The sequence below is a fragment of the Acanthochromis polyacanthus genome, chromosome 7 (assembly GCF_021347895.1).
Source record: "Acanthochromis polyacanthus isolate Apoly-LR-REF ecotype Palm Island chromosome 7, KAUST_Apoly_ChrSc, whole genome shotgun sequence".
Taxonomy (NCBI): domain Eukaryota; kingdom Metazoa; phylum Chordata; class Actinopteri; family Pomacentridae; genus Acanthochromis; species Acanthochromis polyacanthus.
The window spans coordinates 13685608-13707046 of NC_067119.1; the positions used below are offsets into that span (position 1 = coordinate 13685608).

The 21439-nt window shown below is 40.4% G+C and overlaps 2 protein-coding genes across 2 annotated transcripts in view; both read left to right on the forward strand.

The window, feature by feature from the left end:
* msh3 (mutS homolog 3 (E. coli)) overlaps positions 1-983 on the forward strand; it is a 51433-nt gene extending 50450 nt beyond the window's left edge. The window contains exon 24 of the mRNA XM_022192324.2: positions 627-983. Within this exon, the coding sequence (XP_022048016.1) occupies positions 627-708 (82 nt within the window). The 3' untranslated portion in view covers positions 709-983. The remainder of the gene's footprint in view (positions 1-626) is intronic.
* A 1242-nt stretch (positions 984-2225) lies between these two features.
* Positions 2226-21439, forward strand: part of rasgrf2b (Ras protein-specific guanine nucleotide-releasing factor 2b) — a 55980-nt gene continuing 36766 nt past the window's right edge. The window contains 2 exon segments of the mRNA XM_051951122.1: positions 2226-2957; positions 20722-20828. Coding sequence (XP_051807082.1) covers positions 2682-2957; positions 20722-20828 — 383 coding nt within the window. The 5' untranslated portion in view covers positions 2226-2681.

Here is a 21439-nt window from a genome sequence, read left to right on the forward strand (position 1 = left end):
GTCTAAGTGAAATCTTATTTTCCTTTGGATAAATATATTTTTCCAAGTAAGACAAGCTAACACCAGTATGGACAGGTAGGGAAAATGCGCATCTTTTAATGCTGATGTTGAAAGGTTATCTATTAGGATGAACCAGACACTACTGGGCAGAAACACCCGGCTTATGATTGAGTTAAGAGGTGGAAATACGGCTAACTCCACTGTCAAAGTGTCAGTCTATTGCATTTTCTGGTAATACCGTCTTCTGTCTCTGTAAATCTGTAACGCGGCATCTCATTGCTCTGTAGCAGACAGACTGCTGGGAGCTGAGTGCTGCTTACTTTCTTCCGACGTAATCCTAAGCATATGAAATATCTGTCAGTGCACACATACACAGAGCCATACTTCTCTGTCAGAGTAATCCTCCTATATGAAATGTTTGTCGTCTGTTGGAGCGAAGCCATGCAGTGCACAATAATCGTACACACAGGGGTTCAGCTGCTGATCTAAGGTTAAGAACATGGAATTTATTGTACTCTCACACAGCTATGTGTGAGAGTACAATAAGTTTAGGCTCAACACATTCGGGTTATGCAAGGGCACATAACATTTTCATGTTTAACATTTTATTCTTTGTGTCTCTCTAGGAAAAGTAAGAAACTGCTCTCAGATGTTTGGAGCATCTCTGACAGATCGACCCTCATTGACTGGCTGCAGTCAAACTCTTGACTTTCCTCGCACCATCAGGACATACAGATGAAGAAAACAATCCAGTTTTCAGCAAGAAACTGAGCATGCTCAGAGAGGAAGGTACACAAAAACGTGTTTCACCAATGGAGGAGGTTGATGCTGCACTTCTAGCTGGTGTGTGAAAAGGATTTTACCCACTCAGGCTCTGGTTCTCACCATCAAGTGTACTGTAACCCAACTGTCATAGCGTTATTTAATATCGATTGATCAGGTTTTTGGTGCTTAAATAAAGAAAAAAGTCAGACTTGTCACAACTGTGTCTGTTTCACCTTCTAAGAGTTTCACAGTATTGTGCTGCTATAACACTGTGGACAAAAAAATCAAAATCACTGCAGTAGAATCAGCAATGTTCTTTTCTTTTGTAGTTGTTTTCTTGTCAGCATACAGCAATGAGCCACAACATTAAAACCACAGCGAGATGAAGTGAATAACACTAATAACGTTGCTACAATACAGTGTTCTTCTGGGAAATTTTCTGTCCTGGCATTCATGTAGATGTTAGTTTAACTCATACCTCCCACCTGATCGTTATCCCAGACTAAGCACCACAGTAACAGCCTTCCCTGAAAGCAGTGGCTTTCCCAGCAGGACAGTGTGTCCCACTTTACTACAAAAAACTGCTCCTGATCGGCTCAAAGAACACGACCAAGAACCCAAAGTGTTCTAAACTTCTCGAATCTGGTCGAGCATCTGTGGGATGCACCGGACCCACAGGACCCAAAGGATCTGCTGAAATGCCGGACACCACCGGACAGCCTTAGAAGTTTCACTCCAAAGAGTCAGAGTTGTTTTGGCCACCAAAGACGGACCCAAATAATATAATGCAGGTGGTTTTAATAAGTGGCAGGTCAGTGTACGGTACCTACATAACCAAAGATGTGATTTGAGCAGTACGCTCAGAGATTCCGCCGGGTTATGGTTGGACTGACTAATGTAGCCTTGGGCCTCTAAGCTAAAGCACAGATGAGAAGTGGGCTGCAGAGCTCTAGTAAGGTCACTTCTTTATTACTCCACACCGACAGATATTTTTTTTTTTCAAACTTTTTGTCTTCACTTCCTGCCGATGCTGACTCAAATTACATCACTTAATGCAGTTTATCAGACTCTGCAGCTCCCCCTGGATCTTCACAAGGCTTCATACAAGTTCATGCTGTGGTGCTCCATAAGATCTGTAAACTTACTTTGATAGAAATTCGGTTTCCTCAGATATAGGATTCTCTTTGTTGTGCAGAAAGCGTGAAGGAAACAGAATCTGACTCCAGGAGACAGAAAACTTTTGACTCACACCTAGTTTTGTCAAAGTTTAAAAGGCTATTACCTCTTCATGATTTCTTGATCTATTAATGTATGCATTAATGTGTTCTGATTAATAATGCAGAAACAAATCAGAATATTTGGCACTGAGAAAATCTGCATTAGGCATCTCCATGGCTCTCTCACTCACTCTCACACACAACCAACTCACGCTCCGCCTTTAATTCCGCCAACTCCAAGATCAGCGCGCATCACTGGAGAGAGAGAAAGATATAGAGACCTAGTGGGAGAGAGCGCCTGTGTGCGAGGGAGAGAGTTAACCACTGTCAAAGCCGATTACAGCGCGTCGGGTCTGATTCGTTCACTGTCCGTCCACTTGAGGGTTCTCCCCTCTGTGCGCCACACGCCTCTCGCTTTACGTGGCTTCTTTTTTTTTTAATTTTTATTTTTTTTTAGCTGTTTACTTTATAGAAGGGCGGCATGGATTGATTCTAGTGCATGTGGCATTCGGGCATCTTCACTATGAGTTCCTCTGCAGGCGCGCTTCGGTCAGCGGGGCAACTTTTCCGTGCGCCCCGACGCCGCTGAGCCGCGCGTCTCTCGGTGGGAAAGTTTATTCACAAACCCACGGCGAACATGGGCTTGCGGTGAAAGTTCCGGTTGTCCCACTTTGTTCTCTCCCAGAATCGTCGGGCAAAATGCAGAAGAGCGTCCGCTACAACGAAGGGCATGCGCTGTTTCTGTCGGCGGTCGCGCGTAAAGAGGGAACCAAGCGCGGCTACCTGTGCAAGAAGGCGGCGGAGAACAGCAGATGGCACGAGAAGTTCTTCGCCCTCTACCAGAATATACTATTCTACTTCGAGAACGAGCAAAGCGCGCGACCTGCTGGGATTTACCTGTTGGAAGGATGCACCTGCGAGCGCGCACCAGCGCCCAAGATGTCCACAACTGGGAAGGAGGCGCTGGAGAAGCAGGTGAGAGGATCACCGAACCCAGCTGTAAACGATCAAGCTCACGTGTTTAATAAAATCTGACACAACTTTCCAGAACCTCCACACATCCCACTGACGTCATTGACACCAATTAGTGCAATTTATTGATATGGAGAAAAAAAAATCAAGAGCTGCATGTCTGACCTTTGGTTTAAAACGAGATTTCTACTGATTATTGCTCCTTAATTGCAGTTTTTATGATAAAAACTTGAAATAGTTTCTTGACTCAAACTGACGACCAGGCAAAAATGCAGAATCAGACTAAAGTCGCTGCAGCAGCTCAGCCTCTCTGCTCCCTATAGTTAAAAAAAACCAAAAAAAACCCTGCAGTGTCTACAGCCCCAAGTGCATCCTCCCAGAGCAGCCCATCCCCTATGGATGAGCGAATAGGAGCAGGCTGGCAGCAGAGAGCAGCTGTCTTTACCCAAGTAAAAACAAAGAGATACTTTTTAGCAGTCACATTTTTTTCTTTCTTTCACTTTCTAGCAGTTTTTTTTCTCTCTTTACATGAAATTTGCTGGCTGCAGCCACAGACTCGGTCAAACTTAGTAACTATCACCACCTTATGTGGTTTAATCAAAGCTGAAATTCCTTCATAGCTTAAAATCACATTCATTTTGAGTCTGACATTAAGAGGCACTTGAGTCAGTGCAGCAACAGGTTCTTATTTTAACCCCATGAATGCTGTAAAGCTGTTTTTACTCTATACTTGGATGTTTTTTTTAGTTTTTTGATCCACCACGTCATTAAATTTATATTTTATTTGTAACTGATGCAACATTCAACCACAGGAGGCCATTTTTTTGCTGCATCAAATGAAAATATTCAACATGTCTTCATTTCTTCATACATGCTGCAGTATATGTAGCTTCAATGGAAACCTCAGGGCTGTTGCGGTTTCCTCTCTGCAGTTTGGCATTTAGTGTTTTGCACTTAACTGACTACAGAAAAAAAAATCCTATTACATCTGCACTGTCTGTAGACACCACAGTCCTATTATCACACTTGAGCTTGTTTTCATGGCACTTATCCAGGTTGTTTTCGCCTGACTTCCCTGATGTACATGGCTTTAGATAAAAGGATCTGCTAAATGAAAGTGTAGAATTGTAGGGTGAATTTACACCTGTGTCTCTGGGTCAAAGATACACTATAACTTAAACCACACTGCTTAGATACTGAGGTTGAAGCTGCAGCTGTGGTTTAGTTTAAACCAGATTAGTGTGTTCTGTAGAATCAACTAAACTCTCTAGAGGTCCCTTTGCCAGAGATTAAATTTGAACCTGCTGAAGACATGTTTTAATTGAGGTTTTTAAGAGGACAGATTTATAATATTTTTAATCTTTTGATGTTGATTTTAATCTTTCAATCAAAGACAAAACTGTAAATATTGGTGACATTAAATATTTTATGTAATTACAACTAAATGTGTGGCTCAAGTCATGTTCGAAGATCTGATAAACGGAGCAGTCATTAGTCTAATTAATGTCTGCAAGAGTTCAGTCCGGTGACTGCAAGAAGAACTTATGGTCAGTCTACTAGAAACTTTCTGTAACTTTATTGTAAACTGATGCTGTGGCATGTATCTGACAAACTGTTATTGTAAAGGCTGAAAGGAAAACACTCACAAATGTGCTTAAATGTGACATGATTGAAAAATTGGTACCAATAGCAGTTGGTTGTAGTGTTTGAACTGAAGAAGCCTCTTGGATGAGAAGGATGGGACGTCCAGTTGCTTTTTACCAAAAACTCCTAGGATTAGTTGGGGTGATGATAAACTATCACAAGTGCAAACTCACACACGTTTTAGACTTAAGAGAAAGTTGTTGTCTTCTTAATGTGATTAACTGGTAAAACTAATGTCATTATCAGTGTTGCATTGACTTGTCAGATGTCAAAGATGACAATATTCGTAATCGTATACACATTAAAACTGCGCTGAATAATCGTAGAATAATGTGGAAACGTGAATAACAGTGCAGACAATGCAGACTACAATGAAACACATGAAATAATGTTTCCTCTGCCCTACTGGTGAGCTATCAGACCTGTCTACTACTTCACCTGCCAGAGTGCTACATGATGTTGAGGTTTGCTCACTGTGGACCAGTGGAACAATTAATTTTCGGCCTGGTCTGATTATTGGCGTCGTTACATTTCTGACAGAGTAAGTTTAAAAATATTCTGCATTTACTCTGTGGTATTGAACCATGTCCCACCCATCACACTGTATGATTAGTTACATGTCAAATTTTAACCTGCTGTCAGCATTGGAGAATTAACGGTGAAAAGTTCTCTTTTAAGGAAAAGGATGTAAAACATTGATAAACATAAGAAGTTTTGTGTTTGAGTTTGTGTTTTTCTAAATTGCAGACACCAAGATTTTTATTTTTCATTGCAAATGTACACTATTGGTTTTTGATCTCTCTTTGATTATTAGTTGGAGTCAGTACTGACACTGAAAAACTTATATATATGTCAGTCAGTCCCTGCTGCACATCTGCACTGGACAGCTCATACACCTGATTTAACTGCGATTCAACTGAACATTTTCTCATTACCTCCGTCAGGAGGTTATGTAATCACCGGAGTTTGTTTGTCTGTCTGTCCGTCTGTGTGTGTGTGTGTGTGTGTCTGGCTGTTTGTCTGTTAACAGCATAACTCAAAAAGTCATGGACGGATTTTCACCATATTTTTACAGGATGTCCGGAAGAGAAAGAGTAAGAATCGATTAGATTTTGGAGGTGATCCGAATCACCGTCTGGATCCAGGAATTTTTTGAAGCTCTCTGTCCAATTGACATGACTTTTTGAGTTATGCTGTTAACAGACAAACAGACACACACACACACACACACACACACACACACACACACACACACACACACACACACACACACACACACACACACACAGACGGACAGACAGACAAAGGGCATGGCGGAGGTATGCGCTCTCCGAGTGCTTTTCTAGTTTTAACACAGCAGTCAGGCCTAGTTTAGCACGCAGCTGTCTGTGTTTTAAAGCCCTCGTCCGGTTTGCCTCAAAAAAAATCAAAACCACAGCTAAGTGAATGACAGAGCAACAAGTCCCTTTGTGAGTGGAACAGCAGTAGAAAATAAAGGTCTTTAGATTTAAATTATTCATATTTATGCAACTTAGACTTGCAATAACAATCCAGCTGCTGAAGGGCTGAAAAGGTCTTCCTGACTTTAAAACTGTGATGTGCAGGAGAATCTTTTGGGCATATCTGTTGTGACTGTGCTCCGAGATATTGCCTCAGCATTGTTGCTCCAACAATTAAGTAGATCTTGTTGCTAGGAAACATTTGAATTACCATGTGCACATGCATTTCATTGAGAAAAAAAATCGAATGCGCATGATTTGGTCATGACGATATCATCGATCCTGTAGTCGTATCAGTAAGAGCATCGATCCTTGTTGCAGTGATAAAAGGTAGCATCACCTCTGCTTCAGAAAAGAGAGAAAACTAAATATTTTCTGTTCTAGATCCCAGTTTTCATCTGGCCTCCGGGGCTGTGATGTGTGTGCACAGGCTTCATGCCTGTGAAAATGTAGGGGGAGGGACACACTGGAGAGCTTTGACTTTTTTACAGTTTGCGAAAGTATTGAGGAGACAGTGAGTGGATGTGCAATTAATCACGTGAGAGGTCCAAAATAGCAACCATCACTCAGAAAAATATCGTCGCCACAGACTCCCACCTACTTATACAGTGGATGTCTGTCACTTTAAATATACAGTATGTATAAAGACAAATCATTCCAGATGTATGCATATAAAGTCAAGGCGATAGGAAAGGCAGGGGATGGAGGAGTGTGGTTTTAAGTTGAACATGTAGCAAGAATACTATGTTTAGTATGTTTTATGGTGTTGCTGCTATTAATTATGAACAAATCTTTCTTGTTGAGGGATACATTTACATGTGCTACCAGTCTCTTCTGATGTTACAGAGCTCAGCAACTGTGATGTCTTATTTTATCCTCTTTTTTTTCCCACGTTCACACTGGCTGTCTCACTCTCTCCCCCCTTCTGTCTCACTCTCACACTACAGCTGTGATGTTTAATTAGGGTTATTTTCAATCTGCCCTCAGCTGAAACCTTGTGTGCTGGTTTGTAACTGTTTTACCACATAGCAGTGCACACGAGGAGGAATAAACCAAACAACGGTGACATTTTGTCTCACTCATGAGGCCTTATGTGTGCTGCTTGCGTGGTTTAGTTGGTTAAAGTCTGGATCAAAGAGAGTTCTTTCTGATCTCGGGTTTTATTCCTCGGTTTTGGTGGGATAAAGTGAGAGAAGGCCTTCCATGTTTCTATCGGTTGCTCTTTCCCTTCGCTGCTTGTCTGTGCAGTAGAGTGAGCCGGCCAGCAACCTGCAGTGTCACACCCCACAGTGAGGCACAACGCAACCACACAAATAACACACAGCCACTGCCTCCCTCTCTTTCTGTTGTACTCGCAGATAGACACAAACCCTTCAAATAATTTGGAGAGCTTTCACACCAGTCTGAATGGTTTCCACAGTGACTGTGCGTACAAAGAAGCCGATGGATGTAGCCGTGTGTAATTGTCAACCGCCCCCCTCATCATCAAGCATCTGGTCGGTCATTGATCCTGGAGAGAAACCCCGTTCATTAGAGGCCGTGAACCAGAACCAGATGACCGTTACGTACAGTGGAGTCTGTTTCCACGTCGTCACCCATATGTCAGATTTTTCTGAGCAACTTGAGCGCCTACTGGTGATTCTCTTGAAAGGCTGTTGGAGAAACAAGCGAGCCAATTAAAGCCTTTGCTAAACTTTATGAGCTCATAGGTTGGGAGCATCATCCAATTGTGCCAGAGCTGGACTCCAAATAAATAATGGAGGAATGAAATCAATGCAGCGAAAGAGGATCATTGAAGGGGTTCCTTCAGGGCAGATGTTTATTTCCCCTTGACTTCCTAGAAATTAAACTGCAAACTGACAGTCATTCATTTTGTCTGAATAAATGCATCCATATGTTGACACTGCAGTGAACAACATAATAATTAGAAAGTCTAAGTCACAACATTAACACTTTATTTGAATAAAATAATATTTTTTTTATTTCTAAAACTACGAGAGGACAATGCTTCTTTTTTTTTCATTTTTACCGGAAGTTAATTCTGTGACCCTAAGGGAAAAAACTGAAGAGAAGTAAATTGTTAGATTTTTCTTTTGCATTTTCTTTTGTACACATTCTCATTGTGACATATTTTCTTCTGGCATTAAAAAAACCCCAAAACATTTCACACTTCTTTTTAGCATTTAAAAAACAAAAATTGATGAAGCTTATCACAAAGTCTAAAGAGAATCACTGCATGAGTAAAATAATCAAAGCCAGATATAGTCAATCAGAGAATAGGAATAATATGATATCTTTGATTATGGCATTGCGTTTTCTAAAATGTAATGTTTTCTATCGTGCCCCTATATTTAGTTTCACAATTCTTTTGGTGACTTGTTTGATATATTGGATTTTGCAACACACACATAAAGGAAGCATTTTTATTTTGGTTTTCCTCCAACACATTGATGCCGATTATGTTCAAGTTTTATATTTTCTGACATCTCAACAGGCTGGTACTGGGACTGAAGCTTCCATCTGCTTCCTGAATGATGGAGATAGCACAGGTTAACTGAATGCCGTCTAATTTGTCTGCTTTAGTTTCAATAAAGTGTGTTTCTGTGGAACCCACTTCCTCCTTTCAGCAGACTCCTTCCTCATTAGACTTGTTGCAGGAAAAGTTGGGGTGCCACTTTAGAGCTGAAGTGTCAGTCTTAACTTCTTAAAGCGAGTGTGTATGTCTGTAAGTGTGTGTGTGTGTGTGTGTGTGTGTGTGCGTGTAATTAGTTCTCATTAGAAAGCTCCTCTGGCTCTAAACGCCTCTCTGAGTGCTGCGTTTTCACTGTTGCTTGTGCTAATTGGAATCAATTCTTCCTGTATTCCCAGAGTCTGATCCGCTTTCCTCCTCAGGCTGCTTATCATTTTCCTCTACGTTTTTTTTTTTTCTTTTTCAAGTGTAACCTTCAAAACCATTTTGGACCTCATTAGTGTCATAATTTAAAGCTGACATCTGTCTTTAAATTTCTTTCCTGTGTTTGAAATAGAGCACTAATCAAAGCGTGGTTGATGACGACGGTGGGCTTTACTTTCAAGTAGGCACTTGTGGTACAATAACAACAGTGATCATATTTCTGTTTCTTAGCTTGTACTCCCTGTACAACGAAAAACATTGTCTCCTATTGGTTAAATGGTTTCGAACCAAGAACATCTGCTTCTTAGAAAATCATTTTTAGAAGTATGCTGATTTGCTTTACTTTAGAGAGTTTAGTTAAAGGACGGATAGTGTTTTCAAGTCAGTTTGTCAAATGAAGCTACAGCCAGGAGATAATTAGCTTAGCTTAGCATAAAGACTGGAGCTAGAAAGAACTACTTTGCAAAAAAACAACTGGGGCCAGTAGCTTTCCAGTGTCTTGCTAATATCATGGGCTTGTAGTGCAACTAGATGCACAGAAAAGATGAACAAATGAACAGACCTTTAAAGGTGCTTGAAAATGTTTGAATTTTGGAGAAAACCAACAAATGTGGTTTCACCTACAGTAGGCCAGGCTGTGCTAATCAGTGGCTTTATTTCCACACCTAATACACAGAAACAGTATCTCTCTCATTAATTAACTCTTATGAAGGTGAATAATTTTATTTCAATTGTTTCTCTCAATCATTAGTCAAAAGTTAAATCCATTGTGGATGTAACACTGAAAAGACTCAATTGTACAGATTATTTTTCTACCAAAAGAAATAATAACAGAATATTTTTCACCAAAATTACACAAATAAATTGCATTTTTCTGATCAGCCTGACTTTTGCAAGGCTAAAATTGTTTATTAAATATCCCGGATACCCCGCTGCTGCAGGTTAGGCAGAGCAGACGTGTGATTTATACATAAAACAAACATCCTCGGTATAGGATTTGTGTGTCTGAAGCAATATCTCCCTGCTATGTCTCCTCCTGAGCTGGTGTCGGGCTGTTCGTGGGGACTCCCTGGGTGATTGAAGCTCTCGGGGCATCGAGGCTCTGCATACTCCTCCATGGTGTTATTGTTCCTGCTCGAGCTGCTCCCATCTATTTTCACAGTATCTACTTCTACTTTCACGAGCTACAGGTGCTGATGTGCAGTGGGGACAAAGAGACATGGAGACATGTTCACATCACCGGAGGGCTCGCTCTATAAAACAAAGTTTAGCATGAGATAATCCAATTGTCAGGTAGTTTCATATGTGTTTGTTGTTGTCTGTGTTTATGAGGGCTGGTTTTCACAGGATCAAGTTAGGCACACAGTAAATTCCCAAGAATATAGTAAACCAGATTTATGGTGTGCTTAGACACCTCTGCTGCTGCATTGTGGGAGCCATAGAAGAACCTCTCCGGTTCAGCATCTATTGCATGAAGGCAACAGGATTTTTCAGATTTTCCTCCTGGTGACTGAGCAGCTATAAAGCAACAATTGTATAAAATTGGAGCAAAAAAGATTGCTGATGGCCATGTGTGCATGTACATATGAGGTGTGTAGTGGACTTGTGTAGAGTAGGAAGATAGAAGTGAGAGTAAAGTGTGGAGGAGGGGAGCAATCTGTTTAATCTCTCTGTTTTATCACAGACAGGTAATCCCTGATCAGAGTGTTCTGAGGCAGGCATAACAGTTATTAATATACTTGCGTATAATGGGTTGGTGTGTGTGTGTGTGTGTGTGTGTGTGTGTGTGTGTGTGTGTGTGTGTGTGTGTGTGTGTGTGTGTGTGTGTGTGTGTGTGTGTGTGTGTGTGTGTGTGTGTGTGTGTGTGTGTGTGTGTGTGTGTGTGTGTGTGTGTGTGTGTGTGTGTAACAGAGCTGGCGACAGCCACATACTTCATTTGACAAACTTCTTGGGAGGAAGTGAGCAGCATGGAGGGCAATGAAAAAGCAGCAGGATGTGGGATGTTGATTCAGTGATTGTCACATTAGTGGGTACATCATTAGCTGAATTCAGTGGTTGCATAAAGTGCTGCTGCTGTTGGATTAATGTTTTGTATCACTTCGCAATGACAGGTCTCCAGGAATTTTTTTTAAAAAAAGATCTGTTTTGGTATTCTAAAGTGAAGTAAAGCTGTATGAAATTACAAACTGGGTCTTACAGGAAAATAAATAGACTTAAGTAAGAAATTGAGCAGTGTCAAAACAGACACATTTTTCATTATTTCTTTTGTTATGTTACATAATGTACTGTTTATTTGCGTTGGCTGTCCTTAAAAGAAAGAAAAAGAAATTAAAACATTTTGAAGAGATGGGTTGCCATTTTGCAAAATGCACATTCACATTCTTGTCAGGACTTACATAAGAAGTCTTATAGCATTGGTAAATATGTGAAGCCGGTATATTGGGGAAGTCAGTTTCTGTTCAAGGGTAACAAAATCCAAATACTAGCTACGCTAAAGCCCCTCATGTTTATTTAATCTTTGTAACAGAACCGTAAAACGTCAATTTGTGGTGGTGGTGGTGGGGAAACAACAAAACCTTAAATAGGGCGGAGGAAAAAAAAACCTCAAACAGAACCAGGCTCAGGCAAAATGTAATTAACAAATGGGTTCAGGTGTAGAGAATTAGCTCAAGCCTGGAGAAGAAAGTAATGTTGTGGTGGAACAAACCTTTAAAGCCATAAGTTGTGGACTTGAGCAATCATCCAGTTTGATAGGTGGCGCTGTTGAGAAAAATTAGGGCCCTCAAAATGCGGTCCTGAAACTGTAGCCTCCTCTCCTGCAGAAATCCACACTTCAGTACTACTTATTATTATTATGCCAGAAAAAAAAATGTATATATCCCAATATGTAGTGTGCCAGATACAGTATGTCAAAAGTGCCTGGATGTCCTACTAGACCTGGTTAGACTTTGAAGCATGCAATACGGCTACAACATATACACTATAATGTCTCATGTGAGTACACATAAACTTAAGTTGGTCAGAGTACAGAAACAGATGGTAGCTCATTTCACACTACAGACTGTGATGGTCGAAGTTTAAGGTGCAAACTTATGGCTAAATAGTACATCCCAAATGTTTGCATATTGCAGGAAACAGTAGTACTTTGTAAGGGCAGCTGTAGTACGTAGTTAAAGCAAAAAAAGAAAAATGTGTGAATTGGAATGCAGGCATAATTTATTAACTTAATCATCTTCCTGTTCAGTGACTTCCTAGAATCTTGTTGTCACTGCGAGGTTGCCAGGCAACCAGTTTTCGTGCTAAGCTAGGCTAAACAGCTCCATGCTTTAACTTAGTATTTACTACATAAAAGAGAATAAATGTTTTCCCCCAAAATGTTGAACTATTCCTTGAACCTTCCAACAGGTTTTTAAAACATCATCAGTTCAGAGGTTTACTGTATGTCTGTTACTATGTCTTGGCTGGGCACAGTGATTTGGTTGCCTGGCAACCAGAAAAGGCTCCAGGGTAACTTCTTAAAACCAAAATTCGCTGTTGGCTTTTTCGTATTAAACAAACAATATATAACATGTTAATTAGTGACATTTAAGGCTGCTGGTAGGTGGATTTTGTCACTTTTGGAGAGAATTAAACTCTCTCTTTTTCCCCAGGTTTCCAGTCTTTAATCTAAGCAGACTGTAGCCTTACATTTAACAAACAATATGAGTATTGATCTAACTTTAGCAGGAAAGCAAGTCAGCATCTTTCCTAGAATGCCCAACAGTTCCTTTAGGCAAGAAGATTGTTTTCTAGTGCATTATTTATTTTAGTAAGTATGATAAATACCACCTGACCACATATAAGGAATTTATCCAGAATGAATGTGTTGTCATATAAATGACTATGAGTACAGGTCTCTGCCCAGTGGACAGTAAATAAGCTAAAACTTCTATTACTGAGTGCCAGTTTTTCCTGACAATAACGGTTTGTTTGTTTGCTTTTGTCCTTGGAGCATTTTGTGAAGCAACATTCAGCACAAAAACAGACATTATTGGCCCTGTGGGAGCGCGACAGGAGCTGAGAAATGAGAGGAACATAAAGAGGAGAGAGGCAGATTGTGAGTCTGATCCAGAAGATTGGTGGGTGGAAAAAGTGAACACACATACCCCTCTCTCCTATTTATTGCTCTGAAACTTCTTCTTTTTATTGTCTCAGCAAATGATTTAACCCCTTAAATGAGTATTTATATATTTTATGGGAAATTATGTAAAAGCTGCGCACATGTTTTTGTGGATATTTTGAAAAACACTCACAGTATTAGCATTGACAGTGTTTGAATATTATTCACTGTTAATTAGCCTTTTTGGGGTTTTGTGCCTCCTTTTTTCTATCAAAGTAATTCGGTCTCCTCTTATGTCTTGTGGCTTCTTCAGCTGAACAGTTTCATTTCCTCTCTCTGGTCTTTCTAAACCTAAATAATTGATATTTGCTGTGAATATTGAGCCAATAATCTCTTGCTGTTATGTTTGAGGCATTGTGTTCCCCATGAGAACTCCCAGCAACAGGTGGTTTGAGATTATCTCTGTTTGGATAATCACTCTCCATTAGAACATGTGCTTCTTCTGCCATTTATTTTCTGTTTTCTTTCAATCTTTTAAGTCGAATAGCTAGAACCTCCTCTACACAACGCTCACACACATGCGAAAAATCCAATTTATGGAATATATCAGTTTTCTGTGTAGTTTCAGATACACAAGGCTGCTCTGCTCTCTGTTGTATTCCTCTGTAATGCTAATTATCACCCTGTGGCACTCAGGATCACTGAGCAGCCTCTGCTTTGCCACAGCAGTGCAAAGGTGGAAGCACATCATTTATTGTGTTAAAACTGCTTGCTAATGATTTTGCCATCCTGCCTTGTAAGCAGCACATATTAAGCGAAGGAATAAAATAAGACAGATGAAACATTTTTATTCAGTGGTGACAGTGTCAGGTGTGGTGGTTTGGCTTTGATATTCTTGTGAAACACACAACGGCAACCCCACATCATGTGTAGAGATGAGACACACAACCAGGGTGTGCTGATTATTTAGTGTGACCTACCTAAATGCTAATTGCACTGATGCAGCTTTTACATTAGGGTTGTGACCCAGATGTTAATGAACACATCTGCATGTGGTTAGTTGTAGCAGAAAGAGAACTCGGCACCATTAAAGTAACTGTTTATATTTTAGCACGTGTAATTTGCAATCTAAAACAAATTGTGCAACCTTTTTTGGGATTTGTGATCTCATTATCTTCCTTATATTTCATTAACCATGTGAGTGGCTTTGTATAATTTAGCCCACAGCTTATTGCTTGCGACCCGTACTACCATGTTTTAGAAAGTTTTGCATTATTCCCACTGTTGAATGGAGCCATTGGTTTCTAGTTGTTTAAAGCTATAGTATGCAATTTATTTCAGAGACATTTTTTTTTCAATCCGTTGAAAGCCTCCTAGAAGGAATCAAGAGCTCTGATAATAGATATATTAAAACTGTTGTTCACTCAGTTTCCCATTTCAACACATTTTCTCAGTAAGAGGCAGCTTAAGGGTATTCAATATAGGCACTATATACCTACAAAAATATACTATGAGCTGGGCTTATCTTTGACCTGTTAAACTGTTATTGCTTTTACTGTAAGTCCACCACATAAACCTTGATGGCAGAAACGTCCCAGATCCATACGAGAAGTGTTACTATACATTCAGAAGTGCACATGTGCCCAACTAAAGTCTACAGTCAAGTCAAGTTAAAAAAAAAAAAGGTTGTTGGTAAAAGTAGATCATAAATCTGTAGCACTTATAGTTATTTTATACACATTTACAAGCCTTGCATAACAGAAAATAAATGGTCTGATAAAACAAGTCTGCAATGGCAGAAAGGAGTTGATAGGCATGACCTGGGCTGAAAAAAATGGGAAAAAACTACCAAATGAGATCGCTTAAACTACCCCAAAGGAAAGCAGCATTCCCTCATTTCAAAATGTTCAGACATTGTAAGAGATTGATCATCTTTTTTTAAAATAATAATTAAAAAAGAAAAAAGATCTGTGCCGTAAAAGTCTAGAAAAAAAATCCTGTGCAATCATTGCATTCAATCCGCATAAGATGATTTAATTGGCAACCTGCATGTCTAATTACATACCTGTCCATCTGCATGCACTCTGTCCATCCACTCACTACAGTCTTCCAAAAGCCTGGTGTGACACATTCCCAGAACTATAGAGCACAAGTGCAAAAATGGAAGGTGAAGTGCAGCCATATTTTACAGTTCCATCTATATCTGAAGTATGTTGCGCAGCTTAACATGCTAGATGATCACATCCATGTGTGTTTGTGCATTTTCTGTGGTCTCCATCAGGGTGTGTATCTGTTTGTTCCTTCTCTGTATTGTAGCGTAGTTGTGAACAATTGTTGCTTGGTGGTATTTTTCTTCTGTTAGTCTAGATTGGCTTTGGTGTAGCCTAGTTGTGTGTTTTGAGACATTGGTTAGTTTTAATGGCTTCCTCCCTCTGCACAAAGCTCTCTATGGTGCATCCAGCTGTACTTACCCAACCCTGTCTCCATTAAATTAAATTTCTGTACAACTAAACTGTGTTCGTGCTGGATTTATGCTGAAGCACCATATTAATGTGGTCATGCTTGAGGTGTACTGAGCACAGTGGGTGGACATAGTGCAAGATTTCCTACTGTGCTTGGCTTCCAGAAATGGAAAACGTGCAAATCAAAGCCTTTCCAAAGTCTGGCAGTGACGTACTTTAATTACACTTATTTTAACGGTGAATTCTAACAGTGTGGATGACGAAGAATCTTCCTGCACAGTCTCTCTTCACACTGAACATTTGTTTTAAGCAGCACTTGTTTGTCTGGCGCATGTGCAGTACAGGTAGTCCACCCGGTCACAGTTTTTGCGCTGCGAGTGGGACCTTAACATAGAGGTCAGTGCAGAACATCGGATTGTGGGTGGATGATGAAAATTACATTACGTGTGCACAATTAGCCTCAACAGACCCTTGTCTCTTGAGGGAAAGTGAGCCCTGATCCCCCTTAGTAAGGAACCAATCCCCTCCTCGTGCCTCCGTATTCTCACTCTGTATCTTTTTCAAACAGGATGCCTTTCTGGTCGATGTCACAGATGAGAAAATATATAAATTTTAAGCCAAAATTATGTTTATCTCAAAACCAAGTTGAGAATTCAGTTCAGTTGTATAGGTATATAATTTGGAAGTGACATAGTGGTGCGTATTCGTGGGTTTTGAATTAGGCTTTGGAAGGGAACCTGAAGGGAGTAAATTTTTTCCGGTTGAATGCTTTCACAATCCAGCTTTCTCCTGCTGTTTCTAAGATCTCACATACTACAGCCTTATGTATATCAAGAAAATTAAAATGTTAAAATTGCTCACATTAAAACTTTGAACAAGTCATGCTTTGCCTATTACCAAAGTTATCAGTATGAGATAATGGCGTGATGACTTTTTAATCAATCTTTGTTTGGACCTATTAACAACCAAAACAAAAATTTACAAACAAACATAATGCAAACTTTGCTCACACTTTTTTTTCTGAAGAGACATCTTCTCTGGATTGTGGTGACATGTATACTCTATACAGTGTATGTGTCTGACATGTTCCTTGTCAGGAGCGGCACGGTGGGCGGCGGTTAGCGCTGTCTCCTCGCAGCTAGAAGGTCCTTTGTTTGAATCTCAGCCTGTAGTCTTTCTGTGTGGAGTTTGCATGTTCTCCTTGTGCCTGTGTGAGCTCTCACCAGGTTCTGCGGCTTCCTCCCACAGTCAAAGACCTGCTCAGGTTAATGTATTGATGGATTCCTCATCTGTCACTTGGCCTCAGGTGCAGTAAGTCCCAGGATGGTTCTACATGACTGGAAGTCTAATCAATTTGTGTGACTGGAAACACCGTGGTGGTTGTCCAGGGTCTTTAAGAGATTGTATGGAAATGGAAACAAATAGCTTAGTGAAGCAGCAATAGAATTAATATAAAAGTAAAAGAAAAAGAGATAAAACTATAGTTGCTTATACTTGAGTTTTATGATAAGCACTCTATGTTGCTCAGTGTTTCTTTATTGTTATTTAACCAGCCTTTACCGTGAATGCATTTAGCCCTAGTGGGGATCCAACCCTTTTAGCATTCATTACTCTTTCTACCCACCGAAATAAATAACATCAAAGGAGTGGAATTGAAGTTACTTTGAACAGCTGAGAGCGAGAGTCAAGGGAGAAAAAAAAAACCCCAAGGTCCATCTGTAGTACTGTACAACACATCCAGTGCAGATACCAAAGCAGACGGGAGTGTTGCATCATTAGCGGCTATTCCAGTCCCTAATCATCAGTGGATCCCAACAGTGATTCTGTCATCTCTGCTTTTAAATATTCATGACGGATGAGTATTTCTGGATCCCTCAGCCATCTTTTGCCCAATGAATCTATTACTACCTCAGTCCAGTTTCATCCTCAAGTCTTTAATCTTTAATAAAGAGAAAAAAAACGTATTTCATCACAGCTCCACAATGAACCTGAGGGTGTGTGTGTGTGTGTGTGTGTGTTGTGTGTGGTAGGTTTTAATTTCCCAACATTCAGTCTCAGTTGGACAATGAGAGGCAGTCAGTTTTTGTTCTGAGTGCTTCTTGTCGATTTCCTCACAGCGGGCAGTTTTAAATGACAAATGAGAAATTGCTTCTGAATAATAAAATTTGCTGCCCTTCATTGTGCCCGCTCAGTCGTGGTACAACACTCTCCTTTGTGTCTTGCTGTCACAGTGTCATTTTCTATAACAGCTCTTTCATAGATTTGAAAAGCAAAAGTTTCAGGTGAGTGACAAATCGCTTGGTAGTGACATGAAGAGTGAAAGAGCAGAAAAGAGTCTCCGTCTCTTCGTTTCTTTTGCCTTTCCTCACTGTCTCTATGTGTCTAAATGAAATTTCTTACAGTACAGTGAAGGCCCTGAGGGATGGAGAGTACGTTTGAGCCAATTTGAAGGCAGAGCAATTTGAGGGAGTAGTCCTGAACGGTGCTGTAGAGTTGGGAAGCTGCATGTTTACAGCTTAGAGAGAGTCAGAGTGGCATTCAGGAGATGTGAGGAGCTCACACTGTGTTTACAGCCTCCACTGGAACAACCAAATCCTCCACCACACATGAACACTGCTCTTAAGCTAATGAGCACACAGTGCAGCATTACATTGTAATCCATTGCAATGCTTTGGGTGTCCGGCGTGATGCTGAATGTTCTATAGAGGATGCGATAACATTAAACTTTAATGATCGCCTCGGGGCTATTGGATCACTGTTGCTGAAAAGAGTAGGTAGAATGTAGCGCATAAATGTAGAGGTAGGATGCAAAAATATACAGTAAATTAGTTATTTAAACATACAAAGTGACACCTTGTACACATCTTAAGCAGGTGGTATAAATGGGTAAACTGGGAAGACTGGTTTTCACGATCAAAGAGGAATTCAGTGCAAAAAAGCACAACATTTCTATTATGTAATGTATCACCGAAAGAGATCATTGTACTGCATAGTAAACAGCTTTGGATAATATGATTTCGGAATGAATTCTGCATTGTGCTTAAAGGTACCCTGTCAAGTTTTCTTGTAAACACATAAAGTCATGTTTACATCCCATCTTTCTCACCTAATCACAGTGTGAATCCTTGAAGCCTAACAAGCTTACTCATTGTAGTTCCTTCTGTGTAAACACTCCCGAGCATGATACTTTTGAATAATTTAAACTTGCACATTGTTTACAACTATGTTAAATAGCTTGCAGTCTTCACCACTGCCTTTGCGAGCAAACCTCAACCGCTGCTTCCTCCAACCATCCATCCAGTCGTGTTCCTGCTTTCATGTGTGCATGAATGATCAAGTAAAATGGGGACACACTTCTGGAAACAATTGCTAGTGATCCTCATATCCATTCTGTGCAATACTGCCACTTCAATATGCAAGTATGTTTGATATTTAAGTATGTCTTGCTTATTATACATTTATTCAAGTCACATTTTTAACTCCTGCTGTTGCTTTTACATTGTGTATTGTGCTTCTTTTCTCTCTAATTACATCACCGAGTATATAAAACGAAAATTGTCGTGTTTATGTTCATGTGAGAATGTCTGTGCAATGAAAGTATCTATAGATGTTTGCGTGCATCCACTTAAAGCAGTAAGAGGCAGTTAAATTGTCATCTAACATGTAATGTGCATGATAAAAATATGTAGCCATTTTATCTTAAATATACAGATAACATGGCCTCGGATTATCCATCAGATTATCGTTTTTTTCTACTTCCTACTGAAGGGTAGAAAATTGCAGGATGGATAAATAAAAGCATTAAATGAATAGAGGCAGCCCTGAAAAGCAGAAAATGGAAGTGCAAAACACGGTGGAAGCGTCAGATATTGCGTTGCCATGGAAATGTTATCTTGTTAGGTAGTGACACAATTTAGAGATATGTACTCGGTTAAGAAATATTATGCAACAGCTCCCTCTTCTCTCTCTCTCGCTCTCGCTCTCTCTGTCTCTCTCTCTCTCTCTCTCTCTCTCTCTCTCTCTCTCGCTCTGTCTCTCTCTCTCTCTCTCTCTCTCTCTCTCTCTCTCTCACTCCATCCTTCTCCCTGTCAAAGACTGTTAGAGCACATATTATTGTTGATATAATAAAATACAGCCAGGCAGTGAATCGAAATGACAGATACATAAAAAGCAAGGAGAGGAGGATGGAGATGGAGTTGGAGGAGGGTCTCTGAGTGTGTGCATGTGTGTTCCAATAACCTGTCCTCAGTCCTCAGCCCATCCATCCCCACTGCAGGGGCTGAAGCCCATCCATCCTCCTGCAGGGCAAACGTCTCTCCTCTGGACTCTGTTTGGTTCACTGAGTCCTTACTGAGGGAGACACAAAGAGATGAAAGTATGAAGGGATGTGGAGATGGAGGAAGAGGAGGAGAAGGAGTGGGTTTTGACAACAAGAGAAGTGAGGATGCTGGTTGAGCGGGGCAGAGGAGGTGGAGTGGGATGATAGGTGAAGTGCAAAGAGAGAGGGAGGAGGAAATAGGTGGTTGGATGAAGAGAAGAGGAGGAAGAGAGAAAGCCCATGCACAGCTCAGTCTCCTCTGTTTTCCTTGACTAAGAATAGCAGCTCTTCTGGTAACCCAGTGCCCCGGGACACGACCATTTGAATAAAAGCCTCTATCGCTTCACATAATGGCGAGTGTGTGCACGCGCTCTGCTGTAGGTGTGTGTCTCTGCACTTGCATGTGTCGGCGTGTGACTGTGTGTGCGTGTGGGGAAGTATTTTAAAGGCAGATACACAGGGAAATTCATCAGAATAATAGGGGAGACAGACGGAAAACGAGAGAGGGGGAAGGGAAAGGACGGAGAGTTGGGCTAATTGATGGTGATGATAATAGGCTGGTGGAGAAGGGAGCCACAGACGAGACTTGATGTTTTATATTAGTGGGCAAATAACTCTGTCATGTGTGTCAAGCCACCAACCATGCTTCTCTGTGTATTGAACTTTATATGGGATGAGTCTGGGCAAGAAAAAAAAAGTAAAAACAGCTGAAAGAAATGCGCATATCACCTCTGATTATCTGTGGCCATAATCTCAAAAAAACAAGCGAACCAAACCGTCACTGAGTTGTAGTGTTGAAGATGCATTTGGATTTTAAACAGTTTCTCTGTCTCTCTTTCTCTCTCTCCTCAGCACTACTTCCTCATCGTGTTCGGTCACGATGGACAGAAGCCTCTGGAGCTCCGAACAGAGGAGGAGTATGAGTGTGATGAATGGGTGGAGGCCATCCAGCAGGCCAGGTACACACAGAACATTACATAAAGGGTTTTTCCACTGGGAATAATAGTACACAGTCAGCCAGAAAATGTGGGCATCCTTGTTCCTTTGCATGTGAAGAAAAAATTATTGCATCACATTAAATTGCAGGACCGCAGTTTGATTTCATGTGTCAGAACATTAACAATGGAGTGCATTAACTTAAAAGACCACACTGATGGTTTTGCATGTTGTAGGCCATTAAATATAAATTATGTATACTTTACTGCAGAGCTGGATCTCCAAAATGTTTTCTGCACTTATCTTTGAGCTCATGGCAGTGCTGACCGAAAATCAACTTGCATTCATGTGCTTCATATAATTAGTTCCATTAGCCCATGTTAAACCAAAACATTAAAACAATCAAAGGACATTTGTGTGAAGCAAAACATTGCGTTGTTTGTCAGTCTGGTATTATTACGTCATGTACTTGCAGCAGGAACTTTTGAAAGTTCTTTCTTGTTGATCAGTTTACAGAGGATATGACACCTTTTGAAGTTTTGAACATAAGCTGTAGAGAAGTACTGCATTTACTAGTCCCATTATAAAGCCCAATATCCTGAAACTTAAGTTCATAGAAGTTGCCAGATTAATT